This window comes from Balaenoptera physalus (assembly GCF_965194825.1).
Source record: "Balaenoptera physalus genome assembly, chromosome: 6".
Classification (NCBI taxonomy): Eukaryota; Metazoa; Chordata; class Mammalia; order Artiodactyla; family Balaenopteridae; genus Balaenoptera; species Balaenoptera physalus.
The window spans coordinates 92,788,389-92,813,193 of record NC_138885.1 but is presented as its reverse complement, the minus strand read 5'-3'; the positions used below and the strand labels follow the sequence as shown (position 1 = coordinate 92,813,193).

The following is a 24,805-nucleotide window of genomic DNA, read 5'->3' as shown; positions in this document are numbered from 1 at the left end:
CTTCTCTTGTTGCGGAGCCTGGCATGCAGGCTCAGTAGTTGTGGCATGTGGGATCTTCCCGGGCTTAGTTGCTCCACGGCATGTGCGATCTTCCCGGACCAGGGATCGAACCTGTGTCCCCTGCATTGGCAGGCAGATTCTTATCCACTGCGCCACCAAGGAAGTCCCCAGTGATTTCCTTTTAAGGAAATGACCTGGAAGTCGTACAAGTTACTTCTGTTCACATTTCATCAGCCACATCAGTTATATGACCATACCTGGCTGCAAGGAAGGCTGGGAAATATAATTTCTAGCCAAGTAACCATGTGTTCAACTAAACTTCAGGGTAGGGGATTCTGTTAATAACAGGAGTAATGGAAAAATGGATATTGGGGAACAAGTAAGTCTTTGCTACTGACAGTTTCAATCAATATTTATGGGCAACGTTCTGGGAGTACCTATGATGTTCTCTGGGATATTCAGAAGTAGAAGAGGGGGATCTATCCTTAGGAGATCTTGGAAGAGGATGAAGAAAAAGAGTAAAAAAAGATAGAGGAAGTAAGGGAGTGCCTGGTGAGAGACCCAGGTAGTAAGAACTACTGCTGACCTAAGATAGCAACAATCAATGTGGGCTGAGGTGGTCAGGTGAGGTGGTACAATGAAGGTGGGACTTCAGCTAGTCCTTGAAGCCTAGAAACCTGAACAAGAGGGCCTAGAGGCAGTAAGTTCTAGTGAGAAGAGCTTTGGCCTAAGTAGGTGCAGGAAGATCTCGGTTTGAGCCTTAGATTTGCCGCATAGAAGCTGTGTGACTTTGAGCAAGTCACCGTACCTCTCTGGGCCTCAGTTTCCTTATCCATAAAATGAGAGTTTTCAAACTGTGGTCTCATAGTTCTAGTGACTCTGCATAGACCCCACAGCCAGGAATCATTTCAGGAAGGAAAGAATTAGCTGGGCTCTGAAGAAGTTGTTGGGGGACACAGTCAGACCATCCCTACTTTAACCAGGCAGCTCTGCTTTTATCCATTTTATCCATAGGTGTCCTCAGAAAGTCTGTTTGATAAAATGCTTCCCCTGCTTAAATGCTGATGAAGGTGATGCCTACATTCCATCTCAACTCTAAGGTTCTCTGAAACAGAAAAAATGCGAGGGAGGTAGAATTTACAGCTTTACAGGCTCTGTAAGAAACAATATAAGTACATATGCAAAAAATAAAGAGGAATTAAATATTCTTCAACACTTCATATTGACTTTTTTCTTAAAAAAAAGAATTTTCAGCAGATTCAAAGAGAACTATTATTTTTGACGTTTTTCTTCTTTGGAAGGCATAAAGTGGTGATAATATGACATTTTCAGCCAAATACAAGGGAGGGGAGTCTTTGTACTTATAGGAATCATGAGAGGTTTCTGTCAAAGGAAAGAAGACTCCCCAGTGGTTTTTAGTGGCTCTCTGCAGGTGGCCATCAGAACACCTTCCAGTGTGGGCTGCTGATGCGGTGCTGGGTTCACTGAGGTGAGGCAAAGAACCCCGCTTCCCTCTGAAGTCCTGACAAACACAGCTATCACTGCCCTGTGGTCCATGTGACAGACCCAAATTAGCCCCATGCCGAGCCTCGTGGGAATCCCCCATAACTTCTGCAAGGGGAGGAGAGTATTTGGGTCAGGACTCAGTGGAGAACAGAAACCACCAAGGTATTTTAAGAAGAAATGGAGCTACTATAGAGAACTTAGTGCTTACAAAGTTGCTGCAGCAACTGCCTCTTGACAGTGTTCACGAGCTCGCTTGCCTTTGTAAGTAGCCAAAGTGCCTCTGCCTCACTCTGCCCTTCAAATCTCATGCAAGTGCATCTATTTGGCAGAACCGTGTCTGCATCCCGCCTCCTAACTGCAAAGGTTACCTGGGAAATGTGGTTTTTAGCCTTCCAGCCTTTGCAGTACAGGAGGGCAGTGGAAGGAAATGCTGGGTACCAAGCGACCATATCCAGCCATGTTTTTCTTTATTTCAACATCTGAGAACTGGTAAATCCACCAACATGATTGCTTATGGATTATTAACAAACACTGATTGGGCAAAAGGGCCTTATTACCACCCAGGCTTCCTCCTACCTTCCTCTACTTCTTTTTACCTGGAGATGGAGGGATTGTGGACTCAGTGATTCAGAACTGATGTTTGGAAAATGAAAACAAGAACAGTCATGAATTATTGAATGACTGAGATCCTGCCTCAGGACTTAGACAACAGAACTGCTCTACGGAGAGAGTCTCCTTGGGAAAGGGGGTTATTTAGTAACATACAGCATTACAGCTGGAAAGAACCTTAGAAATAATGTTTAGTATTTTCCAAAGTGTGTTCCAAAAACTAGTTAGATGCACATGATGCTTTACTAAAAAACAAGAAAGAATTCAGTGGTCAAATAAGTTTGGGAAACATCGCATATCCTCATCTTGAGGAACCACAATCCGCATTAACACAGTAGAGGCTCCTGCAGTAAGGAATCTGCTTCGCTTTAGCCTACTGGTTTCCAACTTATTTGGCTTCAGAACTTTTTTTTTTTTTTTTTTTTTTTAACAGAATGCCTGGTAACCTTCTGAGGACTTGGAGTTCTACGGGATATACACTGGGAGGATTGGATCTAATCCCAGTTCCTCTTTCTCCATATGGAGAAGCTGAGCTCCAAAGCAGTAGATTTATTTGCCAATGATCACAGAAATCAGGGTGATAGAGCTGAGAATAAAACCCAAGACTTTGGATATTTAGTCCAAAGTTCTTTCTTCTTCCTCACACTGTCTCATCTAATGGACTTCTTCACTTTCTTTTTTAATTAATTTATTTTATTTAATTTATTTTATTTTTGGCTGCGTTGGGTCTTCGTTGCTGCACGCGGGCTTTCTCTAGTTGCGGTGAGCGGGGGCTACTCTTCGTTGCGGTGCACATGCTTCTCATTGCGGTGGCTTCTCTTGTTGCAGAGTATGGCCTCTAGGCGCGTGGGCTTCAGTAGTTGTGGCACATGGGCTCAGTAGTTGTGGCTCATGGGCTTAGTTGCTCCACGGCATGTGGGATCTTCCCGGACCAGGCCTCGAACCCCTGTCCCCTGCATTGGCAGGCGGATTCTTAATCACTGCACCACGAGGGAAGCCCTGGACTTCTTCACTTTTAAATCTCCAGGCATCTTCACTAAAGCAACAGCTGCTAAGAGAAAGGCTACTCAAGGAAAATCATACTTTGTCAAATATCCCACCAACATGGAAGGATCCTTTTACCCATGAGTCCCCACAACCAACATTATCACAAATGACAAATGGGGAGAACACAGAGAAAGTCAACTACTTAGCATATGTTTGCCCCCAAATAATCAGTGTTTTGAGACTAGCTGGGATATTCTTGGACCCTTCATTTTTCTGTTTACCAAATCGCAGACCATCAGGAAATGACACCAGTATATTATCTATTATGAAAACAAATTACTCCCAAATCTAGTGACTTAAAACAATAAACCTTTACTATATCTCACATAGTTTCTATGGGAATCTGGGAGGGGCTTAGGCCGGTGATTCTGGTGCAGTCTCTTGTGAGGCTGCAGTCACGATGCCAATCAGGGATGCAGTCATCTGGAGATTTCCCTGGGGCTGGACCATCTCAGAGGTCACACACTGTCACTTCTGTCATATTCTATATTTATCAGAAGTGAGCCACTATGTCCAGCGCACACTCAAGGGGAGGGGAATTGGGCTCCCCCTTTTGAAAGAACAAGTGTCAAAGAATTTGTAGACATATTTTAAAACCACCATACCAAGAAAGAGTTGCAAGAGAGAAGGATGCTAATTAAATGACCAAAAAACAAGGCAAGTTTTGGGGGTAAAAATCCTTTTAGGACAAGAGCAGGTGTCAACTGGAAACTCTGAAAGAGATGAAGAATTTAAATTTGCATGGGACCTGGAGTCCCAGACTGAACCACTGGCACAGACATTCTTGAGCTTCTTGCAATAAAGAACTTCTGAATAAAAGAACTTCTGAAAGAAAACTTCTATTGCTGCCACTGTGACTAGGAGAATAGATGAAGGATTTGAATCAAGGATAAGCAACTCCAATGTTCCAATGTTTTGACTTGTATCCTTCCAAGTTAAAGTTTCCTTTCTTAAGCCTTTGAATTTTCTAAGTGTTGCAATATCCCAACATGACCAAGAGAGTCGAATTCCAGCTCAAGTCTTCACATCTTTATTTTTCTTCTGAAGGTTTATACTCATTCTTCTATGCTATCTGAAAGCAAGATATCATGATCTAATTGCTTAAGAATTCATTTCCAAGTAGATGTTGGCAGAGTCTGAAAGTCTCAGAATGATCAGACAGATCATATTTCCGCTTTAACCCAAGATTTTTTAAAATTAAAGAACAACAACTATGATCCCCCCCAAACTTTCCTTTATGGCACCTGGGGTATTCTATCCACACATTTCTTGGACATATGATAAAGATAAGAGGTTCTCTAGGACTCTTCTAATATATTTGGGAGCTAAACAACAAACGGATGCATATAAATACAGTAATCACAGAAGTGGGATTGAGAGAGAGAAATGGGTGAAAGCTACATTGTAGCAGTTCAGTGAGATGAAGTGGATTTATTGAGGAAAATATCCCAGAAAAGATGAACCTTCCCTTGGAACTTAAAATGATTCTAAATATTTGAGGGCAACTTGGGCAAAGGCTGGGAGATAAGAGAAGGAAGACTGGATGTGTGGGCCATCAGACAGATGAGAAAAGGGTGGGCATGAATATAGTGGGAGGTGAGACTGGAAGAGTAGGGTGGGGATGGTGATCAAGATGAATTTGAACAAGCAGCTGCAAAGAATTTGGTGTGGGTGGAGCAAATCCTTTGCAGGAGTTGAAAATGTTTTTCAGTATCCTGCTTCCCAAAGCAAAACAAAACAGGGCTTTCCCATTAACAGAGACTCTTAGAAAGCTGGGCCTGTTCTATGGGCGCTTGTAGGGAGATGTGGGTTAAGGTTCTGCCTGCCTCCCAGGGCCCTATGCAGTCACCGTCGAGGCTGGAGGTCCACCAGCTGTATATGGAGGACAGGCTAGAGAGAGGGCATTGACTGACTGACTGATTGACAGATGAATCATTTGTTCATTTATTCAACAAGCTCACAGTGAATGCCTTTAGGTTTGAGAGGCAAGTAGGTTTAAATACATTGTTCATGGGACTAAGACAAGATGGCAGGCAAGTCTCGATTTATTCAGCATAAATTTCATTTCTCTCTTTCTTTCTTTTGTGTGGAAATTATTGAAAGACTTTCAATGAACATTTACTGTGATCCTGCTATGTTTGCGTCAGGGACTGTGCTAAGTGCTGAGGATGCCAAAATGACCGAAACATGATACTGATGAGATGACAACAAACTTAAACATGTAACTTAAATATTTCCTTTTCTGCTTCTGGCTTTTGCTTTGCCCGAAGGGGAGCTATTTCTCTTGGAAGAGAGTGGACAAATGTGCAGCAGGTGAACAGAATCGTGTCTGCGTTCCAGCTGTTGTACCAGCTGTGTCACAGTGACAGTGGCCTCCACCTGTCTCACTCCTGCTTCCGCCAGTTGAGAACCAAGTTATTTTTATACTCATATCATGGGACAGCCCAAGTGGTGATGGAAGTTCTTTAATGCTGGATTTGGAACCGAATGCATTCTGTTTTCTGGAAATCCATATACTAAGTGGCTACTTCCACAGCAACAGACACAACACGTAAAACGCAGCAATAGTCAGCAGCTGCTGCTGGTGGAGTCGATCCCCTTATTTCGAATGAGAGGAGGAACCTTGGACACAAGGAAGGGTTGACCCAAAGTCATCTGACAACGGAGAGGACAAGCCAGGGCTACTCAAATCTCCTGGCTCTGATCCCATGCTCTTTTTGTTGAGGCAGTCATGACATCACCCACCGAACGAGTGAAGATTTTAATCTCCCGCGTTAAGAGCCCTGCTGGCGGTACGGCTCACGCATGCACATCATGATGGTTCCTGGGTGGCTGACACTCATCACCCTCTGACTTCATTTTTTTTTTTTTCCTTTGCAAGATGGTTATTGCCCAGAGCCAGCATCCCTTTTCCAAAAAGTGAACATGCCAGAAGGGTTTTTGGAAACTGCCTTGATATCTGTCAGGAGCCAGATGATTCGCAGCAATGAACCAATGCACATAACAAGGATACCCCTGATTGGATTACCAATTAGCCACCTCCACCTCTGGAGGGTGGTTGGAAAGAAGAGAAAAGGCAGTGTTTAGTTTGGGCAAATACCAAGAGGGCTTTGTCATCCTCATCAAGGCATCAGCACGGCACATTAGGCCTCCTCCAAGCCATTCCATGGGAACGTCTCTCTCCAGATGCTCCAGCAAGAGCAAACTTGTTATGCAGACATTGGGTTATTGTGTCTGAGCTACAGAAGCATCCCTGTGTTCAGCGAGAGGGGAGAAACTGGCTGACTTGTGTCTGTTTCTAATGATGTCTCTGCTGCTGGGGAGTTTTGGAAGCTGCAGGTAAAATCTTCCCCCAGGAAAGCGAGGATGACCTGGGATGTCTCATCTTACCTTCACCTGACAGAAGCTCCTCGGTTTGGGTAGGCCTTGGGAGGGACAGGCAGATGTTTTCTCCATCTGGACCCAGCAAGAAGTGTCCCAGTGTGGGGTCTCTGGATTTTTCTTGAGAATAAGCACAAGCATGGGCAGTGTTAGCACCAGTGCAGGGGAGGGAGGCTGAACCTGGACCGTGCTCCCTGAATCCCCAGCGGGCAGATGCCGGTGTGCTCAGGTGCTTGCCAGGGTGCAGGGCCAGCCCCACTCCCGGGATTCGGCAGAACAGGGCCAGCGTTCACGCCCCATCATCTGGAGTCAGTGTGGGATGAACAGGGCGGGGCTGCCATAGCCTACGTCGTGCCTTCTGTGAAGGTCTAGAAAAGGGGGAATCCTCTGGTTTCAGGCGGCCCTCCAGGGACAAGGTGAGCCTGGAGGGGCCACCTTGTGTGAAGGAAAGGGAGCCCCATCCTCCAAGTGTGTGCAGCCCAGCTCCTGGGCACAGGGCTCGGTGGTTCCAGCCTCTGCTTCCTGCTCTGTCACATGCCTTTGTGCAGTACTCAGCGGCACAGCTGCGTCCTGTGGATCAAATGCTGGGACTGCTTAGTGACTCCACGGGGCTCAGGCCAAGGAGAAGAAGGAAGCTCTATTTCTCTCAGTTGCTTAGAAAGATTGAGGGTGTTCCTATAACTTTACCTTCCCCATTTCCGAGGCAAAAGGGTCAGGAGTAGAGCTGGCCATCAGCCACAGTGGACGCTTATAAGTGTGTAAACGCACACGTACACAGAGGCATCACACACACACACGGAAACACACTCACACATACTTACACCAAGGTGTGCACTCACACGTACATATATACACACTCACAAGGCACGCACACATATGCAGGTGTGCCTGCAAGGACACACATGTATCGTACAAGGACACACAGCAACACATGCGTACTTGTTCTCAGGCAGGCCTGCATAATCACACGTACATACATGAGCACACAAGTATACACATGTACTCCCATAGCTATATAAGCACACACATACCCTAAGACACACATGTGCCCCCCCACACACACATTCATTTATACACACTCAGCCTACACACTTGAGGCTTCAGACTGCACTCGTCATAGTCACAGCCCTGGCATTCGTTCTAATCAGGTTCTCCTTTTGTAACGGTGTCTAATTCAGGGTGTGTGTGTGTGTGTGTGTGTGTGTTTGGTGTGATTTGTTCCAGGCAATGCAGCCTCCTAGGAATACCCTTGGTGGTGACGCTACTGTACCTAAAGTTCAGCTCATTAGCTCAAAATTAAGAGAGCATCATTGCCATGCAAATAGAAAAGGGAGGAGGTTGTAAGAGAAAGGTTCCATTTGGAAATAGTTTGTAAGTTTCTTTGGTGAGAGAGAGAGAGAGAGAATTTGACTTCGACCATTCCAGCCTTAAACAGAGGAGCTGCAAGCCCATCATGGAATTATTGATCCATGTATTGAATTTATGCTTACAAGGCTTCAAATATAAATAAGTGCTTGGGTCGAGGCAGGGGGAGCGCGAGCGAGCAGGATTTACATAGTGAGGCGTCTGTGTCTGAGCGAGCCTGGGATGGGGCGAAAGCTGTGGTACCTGTTGTCTTCTTGGTGGCTCTCAGTTGCCACGTTCCTCTCGAATGTGAGCTTCTCTAGGCCCTGAGTGTGATTCTGCTGTTAACAGAGATACTTTGTTCACATTGTCTGGCACCCAAACACACACCATCTCCTTCATCTGGGGCTCAATCAGAGAAAGCCGCCCATCCTCCGATGAGGGAGGAACAGCTGATTGGGCTGCACTTCCTAGAAAATGGTTTTTTGGTCTCCAGCATGGCCCCTCCCTAAGGGATTTTCAGGGGTAATTTGGACCCTAAGCAACTTTTGCTTTATGTGCTGCATTTAGAATAAAGCCCCCATGGAAGCTGTTATTGCACTGTCTTAGTTTCCTCCTGGACGGTTGGCTCTTAAGGATAAGAACTCTGAGTGGGGCTAAGTCATAGAGGGTGTGGCCCTGCCTGCCTCATCCTTCAGTAGAAATCCAGAGTCCTTTTCTCTCTGTGCCCAGGCCTCAGGCTCTGCCCTGGGCCGGAGGGTGACTCCTCCCCGGGGACTCTTCCTGTTGGCAGGGTCCCCAGGCTCCCTTGCCCTGTGCAGGGTTATGGCTCGGTGTTGAGAATGCCTGGTAAACACAGTAGCGAGTCTCCCTGATGAGCGCAGGGAGCTGTGTCATCACACGCTGCTGCCAGGAGCAAGGAAAGCACAGAACAGCTTGGCAGTGCATGTTGGTGCAGAAAACCCTTAAAACATGTACTGACTCTTGAGGAATATGCATAGTGACCGTTAATCCCACTGACAGCATTGGAAACACTGCTGCTTTCCCTTTTTCAATGGGGTGGCTTTCAGACAGCTTATGTGTGGCCCCGGAAGATGATTAAAATGAGCCCAGAGCCACAGACAAGCCAAGAGGGTGCATCTGTGCACCCCGGGAGTGATTACCTTGTCCTTCTGCTGGGAGTGCCCCGCCGGCGCGTCTCACACGTGGGGGGCCCATGGCGCTGCTGTGGCCTGACGTCCTGGGGCTGTCCAGGCCCCTCTGGCTCTCTGGACCTTTTCTTCCTTCCGTCAGGGACAGTGGTGGCGTGCCATCCTGGGATGGAGCAGCGTCCTCTTCAAAAGCAAAAGGAGAAAAAGCATGAGTGAGAATTTGGATCAGCAAGAAGGAGAAGGAACCTCTTTTCTAATTCTGTTGATGGCTCCTAGTGTCTAGGATCACTTATTCCCCTCATTCTCAAGTTTGTCTCTCTTTTCCAGCCCTGCTAGGGAGCAGAGGCCAGGTATCTCCCACAGCCAAGGTGGGATTACTCTTGGCTAGAATAGCGGCCCTTCTGTTGGGGAACCTCCAAGAACTGGGAGGAACTGAACAGTGATTGTTGTTATTCTCATCCTATTGGTGGGCTCCTGAGATAGGAGAAAGACTAGGGAGGCTGCAAGGTCCTTCCCTAACTGGGGAGACCCCAGCGTTAAAGCGCATGGGACTGTTGGCTACAGAGTTCCAACCACAAAGCAATTTTTCTAAGCAGAACCAGTGATCTCATGGCTCCTCCAGGTCATAAAGTACAAAGTAGCCCCTTCTAGATGGTAGTTAGAGGGTAACGGAATGGATGATAAACTCCACAAAACATGTCTTGGCCTCCATCTCTGTTCTTTCTCTCACTCTTTCCCAGAACTGGCTCTGCTGTAGGGGCTGCTCTAGGGAGGGCAAAACCCAGTAATCTAAAAGTGATTGGGACCTTGTCTTAATCTCAGAGAGAGTGGTCTCTATTTCATGTTCAACACACTCTTGGCGTTTGTGTTTAAAGGCTGGCTTCACACACAGTCTCCAAGTATCACAAGCTACTTATTTACAAAGGGAAGAGGTGTCTTTACGATGGACAAAGACATCTCTTTAACCAAATAATGAAATTTAACATCACTTATAATGGAACAACTTATAACAAATGGAATTAATATACAGGGATATTTTGTGTCCCTTGATGTAATGTACCGAGAAGCACACATCACCAACATGCCATTCTTGCCAAAAATGTTTGATCTGAATCTAATCATGAGGAAACAAACCTAAATTGAGGATAATTCTGTAAAGCAACTAGCCTAAACTCTTCAAAAATATCAGTGTCATGAAAAATGAGACTGGGGAAGTGTTCTAGATGAAAAGATTCTAAAGAGATGTGACCATTAAATACAGTGTATGATTCTGAGTGGAATCCTGGATTGATTGGGGGAAAAAAAACAACTGTAAGGAATATTACTGGTGTAATTAGAGAAATTTGAATGTGGACTATATATTAGAAAATAGTATTACATCAATGTTAATTTTCTTGAATGTGATAATTGTACTGTGGTTACAAGGAGAATATCCTTGCTCTTGGGAGATACGTGCTGATAAGGGATGAAATGTACAAAGTCTGCAGTTTAGTCTCGGATGGTTCAGCAATAAAATAAAATATGTATGTGTGTGTGTGCGTATAAAAAAATCTGGCTTCATTTTTATGATATGAGAAGTGAAACAATCCAGGGCTAAGCACGTAAATGGGTCTGTGCAACCTCTGGGGCAATGAGAGTCCCACTTACTAGTTCTAAACACCCTTGCTCCAGGGACCCCTGTGTGAGAAAGATTGCCATGAAAATCTTGCCTGTTTAGACTTTTTTTTTTTTTTTTTTTTTAATGCATCTACTATCCAGTTGAGTCACACACTGAACTAACATACTGAACTAACCAAGGTACCAGGGACTTCTTAGCCCAGCTTCCTCCTGGCAGGGTAGCAGAGGATGGACAAGCTCTAGATACTGGGTCCCCAGTGGACATGGCAGCTCAAAACAAGTGGAGGGCAGTGTGAGGTGTGCAGCACCAAAGATGAAATTCCCTGGTGTTGCCCATCCCTCCTGGTGGCTCAGGCTGTGCCCCTGACATTATGGTGCACAGGGGCAAAGCTGCTTTCTCACCTGTCTGCACACAGAGTGACCCTTGCCATATGAGGATTTAAAAAAAAAAATTATTTATTTATTATTTATTTGGTTGCATTGGGTCTTAGTTGCAGCACACGGGATCTTCACTGCGGCACGGGCTTCTCTCTAGTCGTGGCACGCGGGCTTTAGAGCGCGCAGGCTTAGTTGCCCCGCAGCATGTGGGATCTTAGTCCCCTGACCAGGGATCTAACCCGCGTCACCTGCGTTGGAAGGCGGATTCTTAACCAATGGACCACCAGGGAAGTCCCCATATGTGGATTTTTAAAAAAAACTTCGAAGTCTTTAGGATGATTAACTCTCACTTAAGAGATATGGTAAACAAGCCCCTGCCTCAATAATCAAAGGACGTTCTCAAAACGGAAATGTCTCAAGAACATCCTGACCTGGGTTCATTTTTTTTTATTCTCAGAGGCAGTGCAGTATAATGAATAAGAGCACAGATTCTGGCACTGGAAGGCCTCAGCTCCAAGCCCAGCGAGGCCACTTATAATTGTGTGACCTCAAACAAGTCACTCATCTCCCAGGGCTTCAGATTTCTGATCTGTGAACTGAGGGTAGGACTGTTGTGAGAAGTAAATGAGATAAGATGTGTTAAAACCTGAGGCCAGTGCCTGGCACTGAGGAAGAACTCCTTAAATGTGAACGTTCATCCTTCTACTTCTTCTGATTACCACCACTCAGAGATCACCTAGCATTTGTCATACTGTCATCTTGCCCTTGGGGAAGGAGCTTCAGTTTTGTGAAAACGTAGAGCTTTCTAAATATGGCCCATTGTTTCCAACCTATCAACACATAAAAATATACACTTTGATGCACTCATATGTATAATTTCAGATGTCTACGTGATGTTTTGAAAAATTGGAGTGATGCCTTTTGTTGATATTATGAACTTCTCATGAATGGTCCCAAATAGATTAGAAATGAAATTCCATTGGTTAAAAACATGGGAGAAACTATAGAGCGTGCAGCAAATACATAGTAAGTTTGGTGCTGTTTTACATCTGCAACCAGGAAATATTCGTAGGGGGTTTGATTTAGTGAGTGAGTAACTTGTGAGCTAGACAGGAAGTTGGTTTCACTGCAGCACTTTGGTTAAGGCAGCTGCTGCCTGAGCAGAAGCCATCTTCAAGTGGCCGGGGAGGAGTGGCCTCCCTTCTAGCCTCTTTTTTAAAAAAAATTAATTAATTAATTAATTAATCTTTGGCTGCGTTGGGTCTTCGTTGCTGAGCGCGGGCTTCCTCTAGTTGCGGTGAGTTGTGGTGCATGGGCTTCTCATTGCAGTGGCTTCTCTTGTTGCGGAGCACGGGCTCTAGGAGCGCGGGCTCCACAGTTGTGGCTCATGGGCTGTACAGCACAGGCTCAGTAGTTGTGGTGCACGGGCCTAGTTGCTCCGCGGCTTGTGGGATCTTCCTAGATCAGGGCTCGAACTCGTGTCCCCTGCATTGGCAGGCGGATTCTTAACCACTGCTTCACCAGGGAAGTCCCTCTAGCCTCCTTTTTATGGCTGAGGACCCTGATGTGTCTTGCCTTGCTCTCCTTTGGAGTGAGATCCCTGTGGGATGCTGGAGGGAAGGAATAGCTACCTTGAGGCGAGAGTGTGTTCCTCCCTGTGTCCACTGGGAGATGTACTCTTAATTCCCTTGGCCTTTTCAGGGGCACCTGCTTCAGGGGAGGCCTCCATAAAGGCCTGGACTCTTCTGTTTCTGGTGCTGACTCAAGGTGTGGAGCACCTAGGAGACAAAGAGAAAGCCGAGTTGTAGTAGACATCTGTCGTTTTTGCCAGCTGTCTCTTCTTTTTGGGGACCCATCTTTCTCTCACTCAGACCATGTGGTTTCGGTGGTCCGTTCCCTGACTCCAGGGATGGGCAAGTGACTGAAGCCTGGCTAACGAGAGCACCTCATTGCTTTAGCCACGGTGACTGGGTCCGGGGTGGGCACATAGCCCAAGCCTGGCCAATCACAGGCAGTTTTGGTACTTTTTGCCAGAGCTTTTAAGAGGCATATCCTTTCTTTTTTTAAATAAATTTATTTATTCATTTATTTATTTTTGGCTGCGCTGGGTCTTTGTTGCTGAGTACAGGCTTTCTCTAGTTGCAGCAAGTGGGGGCTACTTTCCTTGCGGTGCGTGGGCTTCTTATTGCCGTGGCTTCTCTTGTTGCGGAGCATGGGCTCTAGGTGCGGGGGCTTCAGTAGTTGTGGTGCGTGGGCTCAGTAGTTGTGTCTCGCGGGCTCTAGAGCGCAGGCTCAGTAGTTGTGGCACACGGGCTTGGTTGCTCCGCGGCATGTGGGATCTTCCCAGACCAGGGATCGAACCCGTGTCCTCTGCATTGGCAGGTGGATTCTTAACCACTGAGCCAACAGGGAAGTCCAAGAGGCATATCCTTTCTACCGGGGTTAACAAGTTGTCATGGAATTGCAGGAGGCCACCTTTACCACCACATGGGGACAACGTGCTTGAGAGGAAAGGCTAACAGAGCTGAGAGACCCAGACAAATAGTGCCCAGAGGACATTTTCTGAGGCCTGGATCCAGCTGAGCCTGGGGTTGGCTGGTCCTTGCACTATCCAATTACATGAGTGAATACATTTCTTTTGTTACTGAAGGAGTCCTCACTGACCTACAAAAGAAGGAAGAACTCAATGGATTCACTTTCTGTATATTTTATTCCTATTTTTCATTTGTCAGTGCGTTGGCAAGCTCAGTGGATCTAATAGGTTTAAGAATCTGGTCCATGATGGCCTGGTGACCTTCCTTCCAGGGTCATCATGGGAGATAATCAGGATTTAACCAAATCTTGCAAATAGTCCTATCTTTGCATATATTAAGCATGTCTTTTTTTTTTAAATTGGAGTATAGTTGATTTACAACGTTGTGTTAGTTTCAGGTGTACAGCAAAGTGAATCAGTAAGCATATCTTTTTATTCTAGTGTTTTGACATCTGGGACCTTACTCACCCTGGGGAGGCTGTCCCTCCCAGGGCTAGCCAGTTCCTAGAGACAGTAAAGGACCACCTGCAAGTGCACATTTCATATGGAAACCAACCATTCTAGAGCCCCTCCCCTCTCTCCCCAGCCATGACCTCCTTAACACTTCCAGGCCACTATCCCCCTGCCTTAATGACCCCAGAGCCAGGTACCAGACAACCAGGGACAGCCCTGATGCACAGAGCCTGCCCAAACTTTTCAAACTAGCCAATCCCAAACCGGCTTAGCCTGCTTGCCCTGCCTCGCCCATTCCTTCCTGCCAAAAATGCAGTAAAGACTCTTGCCCATCCCACATGCTCCCCCCGCCCCGCCAGCCCTTCTGCTTCCTAGCTGACCCTGGTTCTTCTCCATGTGGCCTCAAGGGGTATGGCATGCCCTCTCCTCTTGCAAACTGTGAGTAACAGACTATCTTTTCACTGGCAGTTGTCTCCTGATCTCTATTGGCCTCATCATACCTGAATAATAAGAAAAACCTACATTTAAAAATACTGTAATACTATGTGTTTTTTTTAAGGAGCTAAGTAATTTTTTTTGAAAGTTAAAATCTACGGAGTGAAATGTACAGATCTTAAGTGTACAGTTCAGTGAGTTTTGACAAATGTATATATCCATGCAACCAACCAAGATTTAGAACATTTTCATCACTTCAGAAAGTTCCCTTATGACCCCTTCCATTGACTGGTCTTTTAAGATTAACAGACATGCTTCTTCATAGTGAGAATTCCAAACAGCCGTAGAGCAAAAACTGAGAAATCAGTGGCCGTTTTTGCTGAAGTTTCTAGAAAGCTCAGAACTAGGACTTCTTCAAAATCGGAGTCAGCTGTTTAGAGAGTTGCCTTTTGCCTCAGCTTGCCCAGAAAAGTCCCAGGGGCAAGAATGTGGAATGGCTTGGGAAGGTCAGAAAGAATTTCTCCTTGTGGTGCAGGGTGAGCTGAGCGGTCACTCAGAAGCCTCTTTCAAAAAGCCTTTCTAAGTCCCAGTTGGAATTGCTCTCTCCCTTACCTGTACTCTCTTAGCACTTTGCTTAGAAGCTCAAAATCTCTTCCCTGACAAGGATTGTAGAAATCATCTAACGTTACATAATAATGGTACCTAATTCAAAATCAGGAAAATGGAACAGACTCACAGACATAGAGAACAGACTTGTGGTTGCCAAGGGGGAGGGCAGTGGGGAAAGGAAGAACTGGGAGTTTGGAACTAGCAGGTGTAAACTATGATATATAGGATGGATAAACAACAAGATCCTACTGTACAGCACAGGGAACTATAGTCAATATCCTGTGATAAACCATAATGGAAAAGAATATGAAAAAGAATGTATATATATGTATAACTGAATCACTTTGCTGTACAGTAGAAATTAACACAACAATGTAAATCAACTATACCTCAATAAAATAAATTACAAAAAATCAGGAAAATGGCTCTTAAGACAAACTTTTATCTTTCTTTTATAAAGCAAAGGTCCAAAGATCCAAATATCCTTTTTATCTTGGCTGCCAGGTAACTCATCTAAATCCAGTGCTTACCAAAAGCAATGAATTCATCCCAGATGTCTGATAACATCTATTTCTCTACTCTTCTTAACCAGGTGTTTTATTTTTTCAATTTCAATTTTAGTTGTCCTTTTTAATATATTGCATTTATTTGTTGTAAGCTGCCTGAAAATTCTTGCACCTTTATAACATCTATGGTGCATTGGACTTAATTTATGTGTGTGTCTGACTTCCATTTTCTTCCACAGTTTAGCAAAATGCTCTGCTTGATGAGGACTCAATAAATATTTTAAAAATTGAGTTAAATATGACCAGAAGAGAACTACTTGTAGACTTATCGTTTTTCTTTCTTTAAAAAAATGTTCTCTCAAGGGGGTGACCCTGAAGAGTGTCAGCCATGATTTAGGAGAGGGCTGCGTTAGTGGGACCCACACCCCAATCCTTCCTGGCCGGCCTGGTTCCCTCAGGAGACCCAGTCACAGGGACCTACCTCTTCTTCGTGCCTTTCCTTTTGGGAGGTGTTGGGTATGGAAATGACTCTCCACGGGGAAGATGAAGAGCTCTGCTGGGGGCTTATTGGCTTTAAGTTGACTCCTCAGGGGGTCCAGGACTCTGGGTGATTCCTCTGAGATAGGAGGTGATTTCAAAGCCATTGGTGCCTGGAGAAAATGTAAAAACAAACACACCCCCATATGGCAGGTATCTAAATCCTGCTGCCTGCAAGGGATAAATGACATTGTATCTTATTGAATCTCCAGCATCAGAAGCTGCTGAGTGTAATGTCGCTTCTGTACCCAGGGCTGGGAGATAAAGCTGACAGACCTGGAAACCGGTCAACTCACTAGAGTAGGGCTGCTTTGCTTCATGGGAATTTGGTTATGCAACCGTTAACCCAGCCTCTGATTGCTCTGAGAAGTATAAATGTGGTAAACTCAAGAGCCTTTGTGAGGAAATACAGTCTTTCTCTTGCAGTCGGGAAACTGAGCCAGATTAAAATGATAGAGCTGAGATTTCCATGTCCGGAGAAGGAGAAATCTTGGCTTGTGTCGTTAACAGAAAAAAGTATGGCTCAGATTGTGGACTGTGCAAACTTGTAGGTAAGAAAGGGCAGAAAATAGGAATACACATTTGTGTTTGCTTTCCTCATGTCATCTCTCTAAGCCTCAATTTCTTCCTCTGTAAAATGGGGGTAATCATACTGCCCACCTCATAAGTTGCCATTAGGATTAAATGAGCTAATTATATGTAGTTACAACAGTGTTTGGAACTAGGCTTTTTTCTATGATATTTCTTTGAGAGAAGACTCTTCTTTCATTAGGGTTTAATACCTAATCTTGCCACTAGCAGAATACCTAGGTGTCTCCACACATCTGTAATATGAACATAGATAGAAAAAAAATCACTGTGTGTCAGAATCAGCCACAACTGTAACCCAGTTTTTTTATGTCCAAAAAACCCCAAAACATATGTGTGTGTGTGGTGTATGTGTATATGTATATGGAGAGAGAGAGAGAGAGAGAGAGAGAGAGAGAAAGGAGCTACGGGTAGTACTTAGAGTCTCCTGTTTCCAATTATTCAGAAGTTGCTGAAAATTTCTCCTTTTAGTTTGCAGCTTTTAACATACGAACTTGGCTCTATGAAATGTATATGTGTGCGGGGTTTCACGGACTTCAATTTCACAGGAGGAAAAATAAAAACGTCTCTCACCTTTTTAGTGTTCAAAAAGAAAAAAAGATCAGAAACACACACAAGTATCCTAACGTGTTTAGAGTTGAATGAGGAAGGAAATTCACCCAACTATATTCAGGGTAATATGTATAATTATGAGACGTTAAGAAAATGATTAACCCAACACATGCACATAGCGTCTTTTTGTCCCTGGAGACCTCCACTGTCCAGGTGCCCAGCTGCCCACCGACTGCCCTCTTCTGAATACTGACCTTGTGTATTTTGTTTGACAAGGTTTGCATTGGGAAATCTATGTGGAAACTCAAATGGTTTGTGTGAGGTATGGCTGATAAGCCAAGCCTTAATTTCTCTATTGTAATTAAAAATTTACAGAGTTTTAATATAGTGGAAAATATTGCTTTCCTTACTAAATCATATACATGGGTTGAGGGAAGGGATTCCTGTCCTCTGAGCCTGGCTCGGTTCTGGGCTGAACTGGGTGTGAGATTGAGGGCTTTCCTTAGGCCTGAGTGACCCTGGCAGGTCAGGCCTGCTGTTTACTCCTGGTTCCAAGGAACCTGGGAAGACAGATGCCCTTCTGGTATGAATGGAAAGGTTTAGATCAGCTTAGACATGGGAAATCTGAGAAAATCCTGAACAGACTGAAAACGACCTCCCTCACTGGCACCAGGACCACCTGGTATGCCCATGGCTCCTCAGGGCCACTTCAGATGGCACGAATCCCCACCATGAACTAACATTGCTGTTGTTTCCAGATGGACACAAGATACTTTCACATAAATGCTTCATCTCCTTTCATCCTTCCATCAGCCCTGTGAGGCTGGCATTATTATCTGTGTGCACAGAGGAGGTCACTGTAGCTCAAAGTGGTGAGCCACTGGCTCAAGTAACACAGCTGCCACGGGCAGAACATTCCAGAGTCCCTGCTCATTCCCACTCAGCACAGGTGCCTCCCAACCAAACTGAAGAGCCACACAGAATTTCAAGGCAGGACCAGGCCAGAGACAGCAAAGGACATCTTTAAGGAAGGTATACCTGACTTCTGAAGGGGGTTGATAAACCTGCAAAATTTATCCTACATTTTCAAAGGTGACAGACCCTCAATTAAGCAAAACCATTTCTGGGTTCCAGCATTTTGAGTTTGAAGTGGGTCAGCTGCTTACAAACTCAAATTCTGTCCTTACATGCTTACAGATAAACCTCAGCCCCTTAACAGAAAAAAGGATTCTGCTGGCACCAGAAAGTTTGGTTAACACCATATTGCTTTAATCAGGGGCAGCTGAAATTTCCTGTACTTCACTATTTTCAACATTTAGTAAATTACTACAGCTTTAGTCCAGCTCCACCCGGTGAGCTCAGAAGCAAGTAAGGCCTGTTCTCTGAGACATCCCTTTGAGTCACCTCATTCCTAGATTGAGATTAATCTTTCAAGCACGCGCATGCTTAAAAGCACACACACACAACCTTTTTCCTCCTCACTTCTCCAGATGTGTTTTTTTCTGAGCCAGTGGCAGATGCTACAGGAGGGAAAAGACATCTTTCAGCAGGAGGCTCCTGGAACAAGTGGCTGCTTCTGCCCTGGTAGAGTTTCATATGCCCTTGTTTGTCTGCAGAAACGGGACGGGAACAAGAACTTATTAGTTGCTGGTGTGGGGATGGACAGTTGACTTTCAACTTTTATCACTTTTGGGTTAATGGGAAGAGAGGCAAAGAGAGTGCCGAGGCACTCAGACAGCCATGGCTTTGGCTGAGGCAGCTTCAGGGAGCCCTAATCTCATTATTTGGGTTGGGTTCTTGCTGGTTGAGTCAAGTGATGGGGAGAATAATAACGATCATAATAATAGTTACTATGTGTTAAGTGTTAACTATGGGACAAGAATCATGCAAAGTATTTTATATGCATTAACTGAATCCCCATAATAGCCTTATGGAGGTATTATTATTATTCCCATTCTACAGATGAGGAAACGGAGCCTCGGTCAGATTAAATAACTTGCCCAAGGTCACAGTTAGTAAGTGGGGGTAATTTGAGCGCAGGCAGTCTGACTGCGGAATGTGTGCGGTCGAGGACTGGTCTCATTCCTACCTCCAGCTGGACTTTGGCAGTTATTTTCTAAGGTGAGTGGCATGAGGAAGTGACACTCAGCCTGCCTTAGTGCTCTCTGCAGGATCAGGTTTACCGAGATCAACAAGCAAGACATTTGGCTTCTTACCGCTGAGATCTGCCTTCCTGTTGGGGAAGGCGACTCCATAGAATGTCGTGTGGGATTTGTCACGCAGGAGCCAAGAATGATCGATGCGGGCATGCCCAAGGGCCCTCCTGGAAGTTTGCTGTGTTTTTTCATGGTGGCTTTCCTTTGAAGCGTGGATACAATGGTGATTCCCTTTTGACGTGTCCTAGGGAACGACAGATACGCATTCCTGAAAACAGGTTTTGTAAAGGAACAGAGCAGGTTCCTATAACAGTCAGACCTTGTGGCTAGACTGGTGGTTCCAAGGATGAAATCTCCTTAGCAGCCTGGGAAGAAAAACATGGTTATAATGGCAAGATATTTCATGATGTTTATTATAATAAAACATTTTATTATTGGTGATAGAGAGAATGACATTTAACCATGCCTGACATATAGTGCTTTCCTGCAAAAAAATTAAGAATCAAAATCAAAAAATTAAAAATCGAGCATTAGTACCACTGTCTTTTCTTTTTGGCAAACTTTTTTTTATTGTAGTAAAATATACATAACATAAAATTTATCATTTTAACCATTTTTAAGTGTATAGTTCTGCATTAAGTATATTCACGCTAGTATCATTGTCTTTATCCATCATAAAATGTCTCTTCTCTCCCACTAGGTGGTACTTCTCTTCTCCCCCTTTCCTGTTTCATTGGCGTATGACCTGCTTGTAAGTCATACATGTTTATTCAAGATAGGAGCACGTGTTGTCTACATTTCTCTGAACCACTGTCACCTTGTACACACACACACACACACACACACACACACACACACACACACGGGCCTTAGAGTTTAGAAAGCATTTTTACTTTTTAACTTATTTAATCCTCATAGCAACCTTGGGAGGTGTGTATGATAACAGCTCCATTTTACAGAAGAGGTAATTCAGGTTCAAAGTTAGTAAGTTAGTCACCACAGCTAGCAAGATGCAGGACTCAAAACAAGGCTTTTCCAGCTCTAAGGCCAAAAAAGCTCTTTTTTCTAGAGAAGACTAGAGCTGCCTAGATGGGGTGAAGAGTGTAGGGAGGATCTGTGGTTAAGTAAGATTGGAAAACCATGAGTTAAAGCTAAACCAGCCACTTTACCTATAGAACTACCTATGGTCCATGGTCAAATGTGCACTGTGACCCTCTGGGAGGAGGACATGGTGTGCTGCATTTCCCAAATGTATTTGGCCAAGAAACCCTTTTTTTGCATGGAGCATCTGGCGATGCTAGGGTTCCACAGGTGACACTTTGGGAAACAGGGGTCAGTAGGCTCAAAGTACTCTTCTCTTCTCTGGAGGACCCCAAGAAATGGTGAAGGGAGGGAGCATTACCTCTAAAGTCAAGAAGAACAGTGACAGAGGGGACCCCATTAGAAATGGTACCTCTGCCTGGGTTTCATCTTCCTGCCAGGGCTGCTTCCTGAGTGGTGGCAAGCGAGTCCCCTGGCTGCCGTGGTTCTTGGCTACAGAGCCCTGGTCCACGTGTCCACCAGCCCCAGCTTCCCCTTCATCCAGGCCCTGGTGACCTGCAAAGGTGAACAGTGGGTCAACTTCACAAGCCCAGAGATGGGTATGATGCTGTTAGCTGCTTCCAAACTGCCTTCCTTCTTGCTTTACTGAGCAAAAGTGTCGATCAAGGCCCTTGTTCTTCCTCCCTCCTTATTACTGTATTTCTGCTAGTGCCTCCATGGAAGTGGCAGCCAGGTCAGTGGAACAGAACTGCTTTAAGAGTCACGAGGCTCAAGGTTGAGTCTGTTTCACAGACTCAGTTTCCTCATCTGTAAAATGGGGATACTGATTTCTTGCTCTCGCTTCCTTGCAGAGTCGTCTGGGGCTCAAATAAGATCATGAATATGACACCCCTTTGTAAACTGTGAGGGACTAGGGGATAACAGAGGTGTGATGATGGTGGGGTGACCTGCAGCCCTGCTCTGTTGCCACTGAGATGCTCAGTCTGAAGCACTTGATTTCCTGGGATGTCTGCTGTTCATTTACTTGTAGAAAAACTCAGACAAATGCACTGCTTAGCAATCTGCACTTACCCTGTCTGTGTAACCCTCAGGAAGGATCTGAGTCAACAGATGACTCCAGCATAGTTAACAAATCTTTCATCGATGGTTAAAGGGTCCTGCAGCTATTTTCATCACTTACTCAAGGTAGATTTATTGCTGAAACAGTCTGGCAAACTTTCCTTGTTTGGAGCCGCTTTAGCAACACCTCCACTCTCTGCTTGCAGCTCCGTGGAACAATGCGGGGCTGTCTTTCAACCAGAGGCACTGGAAGCCCTCAGGGACTCTGTGTATGTTGGAGCACTGGGCTTCTGGAGGCTCCCAGCCAGCCCCACTGTCCCCCATACTCCCCAACCCTTGTCATTCCTTACATCATTCTCATCCTTGGTGTCATTGGGTCAAGAGCCAAGAGCTTATCTGTGGGACTACTCCCTCCCTGCAGCTCCCTTTCCTCTGCCCATTGGCTCCTGAAGGCTACTTTGGGTCTGAGCTGATGCTGAGAGTGTTGGTGGGGCAGGTACAGACTCAGGCGTAGGTTCAGGGGGACTGCTCAGGTTTTAGTGACCCAGGGAACCCTTGAATCTGGGGTGGTCCAGGGCCACGTTAGGCCTGCTCCCAAGAAAGCCTCAACTTCATATAGGATGTAGCACTAAAGACCTTTCTGTGTGTTCTAGAATGATCCTTTGGGGTCAAGCTGGACTTCAGAGCCATCCTTCCTGGTCAGATTCACCAGGGAGCCAAATGCATTTCTGAGGGTAGAGGAAGTGAAACTCTGGCCAAATGGCCACTCACCTGCTGAATGGTATTATATGGCAGACTAGCTAAGTTGGGGCAGGGTGCTCTGGGGTGGGAGGATATAGAGAGGCATTCTTCCCTTTAGCTGTATCCCAGGTGATATTGAATATATGACTCAATCTATGTGAGGGAAACCAAGATTCTTCTCAGTAAACATCATCTCTGGCTCATTTATCTATGCTTAACAGAAACAGGTTTGCAAGCAAGGTATTGGAAGTTTCAGTTGTTGAAAGGAGACCATGCAACTTGGTCTCTTTCTATCTCAAATATGGGTTCAGATTACCCAAATAGTGTGCATGGGGGTAGTAATTTAGAGCTCTTAGAGAGCTTTTTTACCGGTGTCTTCTCCTATGGTTTTTTACAACAACCCAGAGAGAGTGGAACGCAGACACCACTACTCCCATTTTACAGATGAGCAAACTAAGGATGCACAAAGCATAAGTGACTTAGCCAACATCACATTGTTGGGGGATCTGAGATTTGCAGCCAGGACTTTTGCTACTTTCTCCAATACAGTGTCTGGCAAGGAGAGGGAGGCCAAGGGGAGATAAAGTTAAAACAAATAAACCATCAGTCAGGGTTCAAGCTATAGTCTCTGAGCTATTTTTCCTTCTTTACAAGTTGATTTTTGGTCCCTGTGATCATGGGCAATTGGGCATTACAATTATGCTTAAAAAACACAAAGTAGGGAGGTCTATAACTAACATTTATTGAGCACTTGCTATGAGCCAGATACTGCATTATCCCGTTTAAGTCCCACATCCAATCCTGTGAGGTATAGGTGGGTATGGTCATCTTCATTTTATAAATGAGGAAACTGAGGCCCAGAGAGGTCACATGGCTTAGAATCTGGTGCTAATGGCCACGTGTTTAATCACTATTTAATATTGCCTCTCTGTTTCTGCCTGATTGTGACAACTCCTCCATATATGGCATCAATTAGGGAAGTCACTTGATTCCTTAGGTATGCAGTGTTGCTCCACCCTCAAATGGAAGTACTGTAGTCCACAGTCCAGTATTTTTAGATCTTAGGGCATCAAAGTCTAAGGATATTAACTGGAGACAGTAGAATTTTTGAAGCAAGAAGGCATTAGACAATGGCGAGGTGGGGTGCCACCTGGGGAAGGGCAGAAGGTTCCAGCACAGGAGGATTACTGGGTGAGTTCACTGCTCTTAGGACATGGATGGCCCAGAAACTTGATCTCATCAGTGCCTCAGAATCAAATGGTCTCCGGGATGCTGACCCACATTAGCAAAGTGCATAGAGACTGATGTATAGACCGGGGTATAATTACAAAGAGAAATACAATTGCCTGACCAGCATGTTTCCCATAGATGAACTATTGGACAAGGTTATGACCAAAATTCCTTGATAATGGAGTCTAGACTCAAGGGAGGTATATGGTGGGCATGTTTATGGCACCAGGCTCTGAGAACCTGCCATGTTCTTCTCCACTCCATTTGATAGATCAGATTCTCTACTTATCCTGACTAGATCCTTTTGCAAGTACAGGGCTTGGTTAGGCACAACTATTGTTTCTGGAAAATTCCTTTTTCATTTCAGAAAAATTAACTTTATATTATGTTAGGCTCTTGTCCTTTCCTTCTCGTTTCTCAAAAACTCTGGTACTAATCAAGACCCTATTCTTTGCCCAGTCATCTTTATCCAGTCATCTTTCCCCATCTCCCTTAGCAAAGCAAATCTGGCTCTTTTAATGCTTCAAGTTCCCAAGAATAATATTGACAGGTAGAACCTCCATAGTACTGAACAGCTTACAGACAGCTCACAATAATTTTCTGTGCAGTAACGAGGTAGGCCTTATTATGTCCATTACAGAGATAAGCAAACAAGCTCAAAGAGGTTGAGTGATTTGCTCAAGATCTTACATCTAGTAAGAGAAAGAACAGCCATTGCAGAACAGCCAGATTTCTCGCTCCAAAGCCTGTCTTTTTTCTTATGATATTGCCACAAAACCACAGGTTAAAGAGTGTTAGAGTGAAAAAGGTGTAAGAAATCATCTAAAATCTAGACTCTAGATATGCATTGTCCAATACAGCAGCCACTAGCCACATGTGGCTATTTAGATGTAAATTAATTAAAAGTAAATAAAATTTTAGGGCTTCCCTGGTGGCGCAGTGGTTGAGAGTCTGCCTGCCAATGCAGGGGACACGAGTTCGAGCCCTGGTCTGGGAAGATCCCACATGCCGCGGAGCAACTGGGCCCGTGAGCCACAACTACTGAGCCTGCGCGTCTGGAGCCTGTGCTCCGCAACAAGAGAGGCCGCGATAGTGAGAGGCCTGCGCACCGCGATGAAGAGTGGCCCCCACTTGCCACAACTGGAGAAAGCCCTCACACAGAAACGAAGACCCCACACAGCCAAAAATAAACATAATAAATAAATAATAAATAAAAATTAAAAAAAAAAAAGTAAATAAAATTTTAAAACTCATTTTCACAGTCACACTACCTACATTTCAAGTGCTCAATAGCCACATGTGGCTGATGGCTACTATATTGGAATTGGACAG

The 24,805-nt window shown here is 45.0% G+C and overlaps 1 protein-coding gene across 4 annotated transcripts in view; it reads right to left on the bottom strand.

The window, feature by feature from the left end:
- The window catches only part of KIAA2012, a 126,173-nt gene that overhangs the window by 76,150 nt on the left and 25,218 nt on the right, over positions 1 to 24,805 (bottom strand). The window contains exons 5-11 of one of the 4 annotated variants that reach the window (XM_082466983.1): positions 20,856 to 20,998; positions 19,463 to 19,646; positions 18,714 to 18,856; positions 16,051 to 16,219; positions 12,665 to 12,811; positions 9,051 to 9,221; positions 6,553 to 6,663 (exon numbers count right to left, since the gene is read on the bottom strand). In XM_082466983.1, the coding sequence (XP_082323109.1) occupies positions 6,553 to 6,663; positions 9,051 to 9,221; positions 12,665 to 12,811; positions 16,051 to 16,219; positions 18,714 to 18,856; positions 19,463 to 19,646; positions 20,856 to 20,998 (1,068 nt within the window). The remainder of the gene's footprint in view (positions 1 to 6,552; positions 6,664 to 9,050; positions 9,222 to 12,664; positions 12,812 to 16,050; positions 16,220 to 18,713; positions 18,857 to 19,462; positions 19,647 to 20,855; positions 20,999 to 24,805) is intronic. The other 3 variants (XM_082466984.1, XM_082466985.1, XM_082466986.1) reach the window with 3 other exon arrangements.